Below are 10,065 nucleotides of genomic sequence, written 5' to 3' on the forward strand. Positions count from 1 at the left end.
CCCTGGGAGGCAGAATGTGATAGAGAGTTGAGGTGGTCCCTGGAGGCCCCTGGGACCTGATGTATGGATGTATGTATGGATGAGCCTCTCCTCAGACCGCCCAGCCCTGCTCACCCTCCTGATCTAGAGATGGGCCTAGCAAAGCCAAGAGTGTGTCCTCAGGGTCAAGGCGGGCCTGCCCATGGTTATCTCCTAGGGAGGGATATAATTTGGACCTTTTTTCTAGCCTCCTAGGGAAAGGGGGTGCCCAGTGCCAGCCCTAGCCAATTAGGGGTCAGGGCCATGCCTCTTGTGCCCAGGTGTCTAGCCCAGAGCTCCGGCCTTCCAATGGGGTGCCAGCCTCCCTTTAGATCCCGAGGGAGTAGTGCCGGTTCAGACCCACATGGCCCTCCTACCTGGTTCCAGCCCCCAGCAGCCTCCCCAGGACCGCTGTCTTGATCTGAACCTAATTGGAGGGAAAACTAGGGCATGGGGAAAACCCAAGTGGCCCTCACTGTAGGGTCTTCTCATGGGTGGCTGTTTGGTGACCTTGACCAGGGCTTAAGTCTGTCAGGGTGATAAGGGCAGCTACTCCCTGTGGTACAGCCACATTTCCACCTATATCCTTCCCAACTTTCCTGTTTCCCAGGAAAGGCACCAGAGTCTCTCTGTCACCTTCTTTCCCTAGAGTGGAGCCAGATGCTCTGAGGCCCTCTAGCTTGACTAAGACGCTGAACATAGGCTGTGGTTCGGCCTCTGGGGCTACAGTCCTTTGCGAACTCTGTGGCTGAGAGACTTAGGCACCTGTTCAAGGTCACACAGCAAACTGGCAGGCCAGGCTCGTGCACACCCTGCTGTCCTGAACACGGCAATGAGATGACAAGGATGTACATGTAAGTACATCCGCAACCCTCTACCGTTAGCTGCCTCAGGCTAAGAAGAAGCTGGGGCAGTGAAGTGACAGGTCTTCCTGCCAGCGGTCTCAGCAACCCCATCCTGCCATGCACCCTGCAAACTCTACTGCTAGTCACGGAGGAGTGGCCTTGGAACCCTGAGCACCCGTGTGATGTGCCCAAGGGACAGGAGCTCACAGCCTCTGGGGACTGGACCGTAGGCTCTCAAGGCTGAAACCACCCATGGCCCTTGGCCCCACGCTAGCCTTGACACCCGAACCTGAGTCACAGGGCCACCCTCCATGTTCTGAGATAGTTTGGCAACTTCACTCTGTCACTTTGCTGACCTCCACCCTGATGTGGCCCCTCAAGGTGGAGATGAGCAGGGAGTGGCCTGGGAATTCTAGGGCAAGGGATGAGGGTGGGCAGGGCTATGCTGGGTCTGTGTACTGGCTGCAGCGCAATCTGAAGCTTTACATCTGGGCAAGGTCTGTCAATGGGTAGAAGCTGCAGACTCCCTACAGGTCTGGCATCAGCCAATTTGAGGTTGCAGTTTGATACCTAATTATATTCCAGAACAATAGATCTTTATTTTTCCTGGTTTGGTGGAGGAGCTCAGGATTTGAGAGGTTTGGATTACAGGAGGCTGTTTAGATTGTGAGGTAATCCCAGTCACCTCCAATAAACTATTCAAATGATTAGAGTTAGGGTTAGAATTGAGGGTAGAGGGGTCAGAGCTTGGTAGCCCAGTCTGGCAGCACTTCAGGACCTGAGCGACTGGCAGATTCACTACAGACAGGGCCCCGTGGTCTGGGGGTATGAGAGCATTAGTAGTTGGGGAGGGGGCTGTTATGCCAAGGAGACACTGGAGAGTGTTGTGAGGGGCTTTACAGGCCAGGTGAGGGCTTTACTTTGCAATTAGATAGCTCTTTGCTGGTCTAGAGGAAGCTGGAGGTTTGGAGATGTCCCTGGCCTCTGTGGGCCCCCCACCTGGTCAAGGTCCCCCACTGTGCCCAGTCCTCTGTGAGTAGCCTGAAAGCCCCCATTCCCTGAGCCATTTACTAGGGCTGACCCTTCCATGGCCACACTGAGCCCTCGAGGGGTGAGGATGATTAGACTTAGAGCTCCCTCGGAGCTGTAGTAGACACCAAGGGAGGGAGGGCCTCAAGTGGTGGCCCTTGATCTGGGGGTGGATGGGTGCTGACTGAGGCTGGGGAGGGGGGTCTGGGAAACGATCTGATTTGAGTTCTGAAGGGAACAGGGAGAAGGGGGGATAGAAACATGCTGCACAGACATTGATGGAGCCTCTGCTGTGTGTCCAATGGCACTGGAGGTGCAGCAGAGGGTCAGATGAGGTGGGGTTCCCACTTGCCCTCCTGGGCCTCTTCTCCTGAGAGACCCCTGGCCCTCCAGGTCAGGAGCCCTGGTTATGGGGCCATCAACCCCATCCCGCTGCCCCTTCCAGTCTATCAAGTCCCCAGGGAGACTGGACGCTATCATGATTCACACTCACCAGTATTTCCATACCCCGGCTTTATTGAAGCGGCAGGTGCTGATGTATCAGTTACAGACATATTTCCTCAAGCTCACCCCTCCCCATGACCCCCCCACAGCCTCGCCTGCCGGCCCAGGGCCAGCAACTCCCACCCTCCCCACTGTAAATTGTTCCTGAGGCTCCTCCAATCCCATGTCCTGCAGCTCTAAGCACGTGCACCAGGCTCCCGTGAGAGGACAGGGTCTCAGAGGCTGCCCTTGATCCTTTTACATGATTTCCATCCTTCTATGGATATGACAACACTCTGTAAGGCTTCCTTGAACTGCGAGAAATTACTTTTCTCAGTAGTACAGTTCTTGGGTGGTTCTGTTGGCTAAATAGGAAATACATGTTTAAATCATCTTCTTCGCAAAAAAAAAAATAAAGGCAAACTCTGTTCTCCCAGCCACAAGGGTGCTGTAAGCCCCCATCCCCAAGGAGGTAACTCGGGCAGGCCCTCCGCATCTGTCTTAGGGAGGGCACTGGGGGCTGTCTGGTGATGGTGGAGCCCGGGGTCTGAGTACCGTCCATAGCCTTGGGGAGACAGCCAGCAGGGTGTGGGCAGGTCCCCCGGCTGCCTAGGACAGGGACACGAGGACGAACAGGGAGGGAGCACATAGGCGACTGTGTAAGCAGTGGGCAGGGAGAGGAGCTCCTCCATCATTTCCCCACCACATGCCCCCTAAACCACTGCCCATCCCCACATCGTGGGCTCCCAGTGGAGCTCATCAGTCCAGAAGGGGCCCCAAGGGCAGGGCAAACCAGAGCCAGCTTGGCCTGGCCACCCCACTAGGGTTGACACGAGTGGTCTTCTCTCTCCCCAGGCTGAGTCCCTGACCCAGCCCCACTCTGACCTGTCTCAGACATGCTCCACGCTGACCTCTGTGCATGAGGGCTTGGCAGAGGGCACGACAGAAACCTCCAGAATGACCCCTGAATCTCCACTCCCCTAAGCCCCAACCCCTGTCAGTGAGTAGACTTTTTTTGGATCAGAAAGTAGTACCTCACATGCGGCAAGTGGGCGCCATAAGAAGCCTTTTGCCCCGCTGAGCCCCTGGCTGTGGTGGCAAGAGAAATGATGTCTCAGGTTCCCTTAAGACCAAACAGCAACTTACTTTCAGCTTTGGGCAGATTCTGGTGAGTACTTCCATGTCCTTATAAACCTTTTGAATATGAGGGTCATGCTTTTTATATTTCGTAAGGAGTTCCTTCAGGGTGGAGATGAAATCCTTTGTAAACTCCCCATAGCAAGGCTCCTGAAACAGGGTTGGGGGCACTGGGATGGTGGTGGTGCACAGCAGGGTGCCAGCTGACCCCCAACCTCATCCATCCCTGGTCACCCTGGCCAGATGGAGCCCTGGACTCAAATTCAGGCCCTACCCTGGTTTTCCCACAGGAGACCTGTGGGTCCTACGAGCCGTGCAGTGGGTGTCTGGTCTCTCCTCAGGCCCAAGGCTGCTCTGGAACGGCAATCAAAGAGCCTGGCAGAGCCTAGGACCTGGCCACTGGTTCGTCTGTTGGCTGAGCTGGAGGCTCCATCCTCAAACTCTCAGCTTTCTCCCCAGAATTCTCGCTACAATGTCTTTTGTTCTTATCTCTGCCCTGGGTGCCAACTGGGGTGATCCCTTTCAAACGTGGTCGGAAAGGTCCATGGGGTGACTCCTCCTTACCTCACTGGTGTTCTGGGGTCTTTTGAAGGAACCCTGGAAGCAGGAAAAGTTGGTCAGAAGCACAAAGGGCCACTGAGAGCAAAGTGATGTTTGATGAAGACCCAGACTTACGTTGTATATAATGTCGTCAGCTGAAAGTTCTTTCTGAATCTCAGCACAGACTGCTGTGTGATTGTCGTAGGGAGACACACCGGCTATCTTCATCGGGGTGGAGTGGCTTTCCAAGCCCCAGAGCACACAAGCCAGGAGCACGTACAGGTACATGGTATGACTTGAGGGTGGCTCCAAGCTGATCCGAGCCCTGGGCTTGGCAGCATTTCTGTGGAGGGGGTACCTATATATGTGAGTCTAAGGAAATGCTAAATCTCTTATCAGTCATCACTGGCTTACGTGGAAGAGAGAGAGGACCTTATCGCTGGGCAAGATGTGCTTTTCATGCATTTTCTATGACCACAGCACACTTCATGGATTCTTGTCTTTGCTGAAATTCAGGCTTGTCTAAGAATTTTGATTCATAATCACATCTTGAGTCATGACCCTTCTGCCTGTGTGTGGGCAGGTCTTTGGCCAGGACAGGCTCTGTCTTCAGGTGTTGCCCAGAGCGGAGAGAGCAGCTGGGGTGGAGAGAGAGCCAGGCAGGGGCTAAAGCTGCACCAAGCCAGCTTCCCCAAGCCCACCCGTCAAGGAGAAGTCTGGCCCCACTGCCCACCTGAACCCTGGGGACACACCCACTTCCCTCACAGTCCTCAGGAGGGACACAGGGGAACAGGTTCCGGAAAAAGGCCTCCAGGCCAGCTGGCTGAGCTAGAGGAGACAGGAGAGCTGCTATTTTCTTGGCCTGAAGTCCATGGATTTTAGGGGAAAGTGTCTGATTGGATGCAAAACTTCATGTAAAAACAAAAATCAGCTCAAGAAAATGCCACACTAGAGCCATGTACTAACAAACTATGAACTTACGTTCTGACTCTCAAAGATTAAGATCACCCATTTGGGGGAAAGTTTGGTAAATATGCTGAGCTCTGACCCCTGTGGTTTGGTTTCTTTTTCCCTGAACAACTAGTCTATCTGCTGGTTCACTTTAGGAGTCGTTGAAGCCCTGAATGTGAGGGACAGGGTGTGGCCACAGGATCCACGCCTCTGAGGGGCACAGGTGTTTCGCCTGATGCTAGGGTGGGCCCCTTCAACAGGACCAGCCAACCCCCAGCAACCCCAGGCCTGCCCAGGAAGGACGATGCCCCTCTTCTGGGTTCTTGCTGGCCAGGTCCCTTGGACTTTCTTTTTTTTTTTTTTAAGATTTTATTTATTTATTTTTTCCCCCCAAAGCCCCAGTAGATAGTTGTATGTCATAGCTGCACATCCTTCCAGTTGCTGCATGTGGGACTCGGCCCCAGGATGGACGGAGAAGTGGTGCCTCGGTGCGCGCCCGGGATCCGAACCCCGGGCCACCAGCATCAGAGCGCGCGCACTCAACCACCAAGCCACGGGGCCAGCCCCCTTGGACTTTCAAGTGAACCTGAAAACCTCTCTCTGGAATGGAGCCCTTGAGCATCCAGTGAAGCATGTCCTGGTGTGCAGAATGCTGCACCCAGGGCGCCTTTCACTTCCCCTCTGCTCTGACTGCCCCTTGGACAGTGCCCAACCTGCCACAGGCCCTCCCCTACCTCGAGTCTTCCTCCCCTCCCTGCCCTGTGGGGAGGAAAGAACCACCAGCATTTGCCCATGGTTGAAAACAAACTGGAAAACTGCACAAATAAGAACAGATTTTTAATAATTTATTATTATAGTAAAACATCTTGAATAAATATGGAGCATGAGCTTAAATAAATAAATAAATAAATATTAAAATACATAAATACATAAATAAATATGACTGATCCCTGCCAGTGTAAAATATCTCCCACTCCCCTACCACACCCATATCAAGGTCAGCATGGCCCAGAGCAAGTCCATGTCTTCCACAGCCCTGGCCCACCCTGTGGTCCCTCCAAGGTGAAGATCCTGAGTTTCGGCTCTTTGTGGGTGGGAGGGCAGCCATCTGTGAAGTAAGCTCCCAGGGCTAGCTCCTGTCTGGACCGGCCTGCCTCACTCCTGGACTGGCTCCCAGCAGTCAAAGGGGATGTCAAACAGAAATTTCTTCAGGTTCTCTTTGAAACTTTTGAAGGTGATAATCTGGGTTGCACAGGAAGTTTCCTTAAAAAAAAAGAAAAGAAAAAGAAAACTTGAGTCCAGACGTGAGTGGGTAACGTGAGGGAAGCACCAGCGTGTTTCTGCGCTGCCTCTTAGATCTCAGAGGCCAGAAGGCCCCTCTGGGGTCTGCCTGCTGACCTGGCTCAGGTAACATGTTGCCACCCATGTGCCACTCAAAGGGTACACAGCTCTGCCAGGGCCACAGGCCTGACAAAGTGCCAATCTGAGGCTGGTCTGCTGGGCAGTTGGGGCAACTGCCTCTTTGGTCCCAGGCCAGGCTGAGGCTGGCTCCAGGATCCCAAAAGGGGCAGGCGTCAAGGCCACAGACCTCATTCCCTTCCCACAGGAAAGGAATGTTTGGGGCCTTTGTCCATTCCAGGTATGTCCCCATCCTTTCTCCCAAGTAGTCCAGCACCCACAAGGGGCAAGAGGAAAGTCCTGTCGGGAGGCAGCACTTGGGCCCAGAACTTCCTCTGGACCTTAGGCAGGCCCTGAGTTTCCTTGGGTTTGCCTCACTTCTGACCTCATTAATGACAACAAATAACAAGAGTGGTAGCAGCTCCCGCTAGGGAGCGCTGTAGGCTCCTGAGCTCCACAGCTTTAACTCCTAGAGATGAAAATGGGCTGGACTGCTCCCTCTCTGGAGGAGCTAATCATTACAAATCTGTTCAGACAGAAACCCTTTGGGATCCTGAACAGCCACAGCCACAGGTCTCTCCCTACCCAGTCCTCTACTCTCCCAGACTGAGACCTTCCCGCTTGGGGCCCAAATGTGAGCACTCACCGGGGTGGGGGGGCAGTGTTGCTTGTAGTGGCTGGCCATCATGGTCAAGGAGCCCTTGAGCCTGGTGAGGCTGCCCCGCAAGCCCTGTTTGTACAGCTCCAGGCGAGTCTGCAGGCATGTCAGCTCCTGTGGGAAATGTCCGTTTCTCAGTGAGCAGTGGCCAAGTGCCCTTCTGTGGGCACAGGACACCATCTGCATCATTCTTTTCTGTTCTCATCCCTGTCCTCCAAAAGTAGGGCCTGGGAGGGGCACAGGATGATTCCTGACTCGTCTCAGGCCAGGTCCAGTCACACAGACTGCCCTGTCTCCCTATCCATTGCAGACACGAGTCTGACTCCTCCTCACTATTCAGCTCAGGCCACCCTCAGCCAGCACAGCCACATTCCCTTGGTCTGGCACCTCAAGAGGGTCCCAGCCCCCAGGAAATGAGGTCACTAACCCCTACCATTCAGGGAGAGAGGGGCGGAGCGGGACATCAGCTGGACCTGTTGTATGAGCAAGGCTTGTTCCTGAAACCACCCCCGTGCCCCTCTGTAGCCAGCACCCTGTCTCCACAGGGCTTGCTTTCAGCACACAGTGAGTACCCCATGCCCACAGCCCCTGTCTCACGAAGTAACTTCCGCTTACCCAACTGTCCCCTAGTCACCCCAGGCCCCTTGAATGCTAGGTCTGTACATGGCTGCTCAGCTAATAAAGGAGCTCACATGATTGCCACACGGGCAAGGCCGGTGGCCTCTTGAGCACCCCTCCTGGCAGCCAGCTGACTGGAGAGAAAGTGGACAACCCTGTGAGGGTCCATCTAAAATGGAGCCACCCCCTAAGGCAGAGGCCTCTGGGAAGATGTGTCAGAGAGAAGCATCTTACCTGGGGGTCAAACATTTCAGAGACGACTTCTACTGTTTCATTCTGTAGAAAAGGAAAATGTTGTGTTATCAAGCTGATAGGCAGGGCCGATCGGGGCCAGCGAGGTGTCCCAGGCACAGCCCATGCTCCCTCCCTCACTCACCATCATAGCAGCAGTGTCACTACTGTGGTTCAGAAGGCTCAGGGCCTCCTTGATGGCATCCACGTGCTGCCAGGGCCGGGTGACAAGGCTGGGTTGTCGGGTGGGTGCGGAGATGCTGCAGACCACAGTGCCCAGGAAAAGCAGGTTTTGCAGCCACATCCTCCTGAGGACTTTAGCCTTTCTCTCTGAGCACTGGGCTCACTGGCAAAGGAGCTCTTATATACACAGTTAGAGGAAATGATTAATGGTGACCACAAAACGCCAGGGAGGCGGGGGAACTACCTGAACTGTGGAATCTCCTGGCCCTTATCAGCTACACAAGGGAACGGTGAGCCTTTCCCCTAGGTGGTCAGGCTCGGGGGTTTTCATTAATGAGCCCTTCCAAGAATTGGCAGCCCACCGCCCGCCTACTTGAGCGCTCTCCAGCCCTCCTTGGGCAGTCTGACCTGCCTAGGCTGTCCCCCTCCCTGAGGGGCCTCTGGGCACAGCTTGGACTTCCTGGCCTGGAGTGGCCGGGGCGGGGCCTGGGAGACACTGGATCAAGCTCATATTCCCAGGCTCCCCCGGATCCTGCTTGTTATCCCAAGAGGCCTTTGGGCTGGCTGTGTCCACCCTGCGGTCTGTTCCAACCCCAGACTCCCCTTCTCCTCCTAGAGCCCTCTCCTCTGGCCACAGTGAGAGATTTGAGTGTGAGGAGGACACTCACTCTCAGCCCACTGTCCACCTAGGCAGATTCCAGCCAAATGGCGTAGACCTGCAACAGTTCCCAACAAGGATGCAGAGCAGTCGACAAGCTCAGCCCCTCCAGGGACCTCTGCCTTACAGCCCCTGTGAGCAGAGAATGGCAACCGTGCACACATCCAGCCAGCAGGATTGCAGTGCTCCTTCATGGTGAGATTCCATCTGACAGCAGCAGTTCTGGTTTACACAGCCATATTCAACGCCCAAGCTGCAGAGGTGGGTTGGGGTTCCCAGCTGGGGTGCGTTAGGGCCCTGAGTTCAAATCCTGATTCCAGCACCAGCTTGCTGAGTGACTTTTCCCTCTGAGCTATGTGAGCCTTGCCTTGCTCTGCAGGGCACGACAGCCCCCAGCAGGCACCAGGAGCTTCAGAGGCTGGCTGAGGGCTTATGGCTGCATCCACACCAGGGGGACAACAGCGTCTCAGACAAGGTCTTCCAGGCTTAATTTCCTACATGGCCCCTGCCCCAGCCCACCTCCAGCTCCAGAGGCCTCTCTGTGGAACAGGAACTGCTTCTGGGAAAGCCACAGCCTCTTGAGAGTCTGAGAAGTGTTTGATTTTCACAATGGAGTTAGGAAAGGATAGCACGAGTTTGTGTTTGCTGCGAGTTTCAAGGCCACAGGGGTGTGGGTCCACATGTGTACATTTCTGAGTATCTATGTGCCAGTGTGGTTGGCTGTGTCTTACAGGCGTGTCAGGAAGGGGGAATGTTTTACATGAGGTACATCCATGTGAGCCCCCATGCCTCTGCAGGTACCCCTCTGATATGGGGAGGACAGGATGGGGGAGAGTGTTTGGGGCACATAGAGGTGATCTGTTTCTGGGCCCCAGAGTCTGATTCAGCCTAGATAATGGGGTCAGACACAAGCGAGGACATTCTGCTGGGCTTAAGTGGACAGCCCTCGAGAGCAGGTAGAACTCATGTGTCCCGGGGTCCAAGCCTGCAGCCCTGGCAAGTTTCACTGCATGGCGGGAGGGTTGCTGCCCTTGCATGGAGAGGCCAGGCCTTAGTCCTTCAGACCCCACTGGGGTGCCTGCCAGGATCTGGGGCCTACCATGAGGTCAGCCCTGCCCTTCTGAGCCTGATGGAACATTCCTAGGTGGCCAGGCTGGGGGTAAGAGTATGGCATGTCCAGGCCCTGGCCCTTCCTCCACCTTTTCCATAAGGCCTCTGCTCAACCCCTTCCAAGGAAGGGGTCAAGGAGGCTAAGATGCAGATGACACACAGAGTGAAGGTCTGTGTCAGACAGTGCCCTGGAGGCTGGGTGGTAG

General features: G+C 54.9%; 2 protein-coding genes across 2 annotated transcripts; both read right to left on the reverse strand.

Moving 5' to 3' along the window:
• Positions 1-2,550: 2,550 nt before the first annotated feature.
• Positions 2,551-4,340, reverse strand: LOC147917275 (uncharacterized). The gene is made up of 4 exons (XM_087430305.1): positions 4,188-4,340; positions 4,077-4,109; positions 3,522-3,662; positions 2,551-2,740 (listed from the first exon to the last, which is right to left on the reverse strand). The coding sequence occupies exons 1-4, from the start codon at positions 4,338-4,340 to the stop codon at positions 2,612-2,614; spliced, it is 456 nt and encodes a 151-aa protein (XP_087286431.1). The 3' UTR covers positions 2,551-2,611.
• A 1,791-nt stretch (positions 4,341-6,131) lies between these two features.
• Positions 6,132-8,212, reverse strand: CSF2 (colony stimulating factor 2). The gene is made up of 4 exons (XM_004420227.3): positions 8,054-8,212; positions 7,912-7,953; positions 7,048-7,173; positions 6,132-6,266 (listed from the first exon to the last, which is right to left on the reverse strand). The coding sequence occupies exons 1-4, from the start codon at positions 8,210-8,212 to the stop codon at positions 6,159-6,161; spliced, it is 435 nt and encodes a 144-aa protein (XP_004420284.1). The 3' UTR covers positions 6,132-6,158.
• Positions 8,213-10,065: the final 1,853 nt, after the last annotated feature.

This window comes from Ceratotherium simum, chromosome 4, assembly GCF_057802395.1.
Source record: "Ceratotherium simum simum isolate JZ-2026a chromosome 4, ASM5780239v1, whole genome shotgun sequence".
Lineage (NCBI taxonomy): Eukaryota > Metazoa > Chordata > Mammalia > Perissodactyla > Rhinocerotidae > Ceratotherium > Ceratotherium simum.

What these genes read in the sequence shown, in the direction of transcription:
- LOC147917275 (XM_087430305.1), bottom strand. Translation starts at nt 4,340, where the DNA reads ATGTACCTGTACGTGCTCCTGGCTTGTGTGCTCTGGGGCTTGGAAAGC. An exon ending in GACCCCAGAACACCAGTGAG is followed by an intron (nt 3,663 to 4,076) that starts GTAAGGAGGAGT and finishes ACCCTGTTTCAG; the next exon opens with GAGCCTTGCTATGGGGAGTT. An exon ending in GAATCTGCCCAAAGCTGAAA is followed by an intron (nt 2,741 to 3,521) that starts GTAAGTTGCTGT and finishes TTTCCTATTTAG; the next exon opens with CCAACAGAACCACCCAAGAA.
- CSF2 (XM_004420227.3), bottom strand. Translation starts at nt 8,212, where the DNA reads ATGTGGCTGCAAAACCTGCTTTTCCTGGGCACTGTGGTCTGCAGCATC. An exon ending in CTGAAATGTTTGACCCCCAG is followed by an intron (nt 7,174 to 7,911) that starts GTAAGATGCTTC and finishes CATTTCCCACAG; the next exon opens with GAGCTGACATGCCTGCAGAC. An exon ending in AACACTGCCCCCCCACCCCG is followed by an intron (nt 6,267 to 7,047) that starts GTGAGTGCTCAC and finishes TTTTTTTTTAAG; the next exon opens with GAAACTTCCTGTGCAACCCA.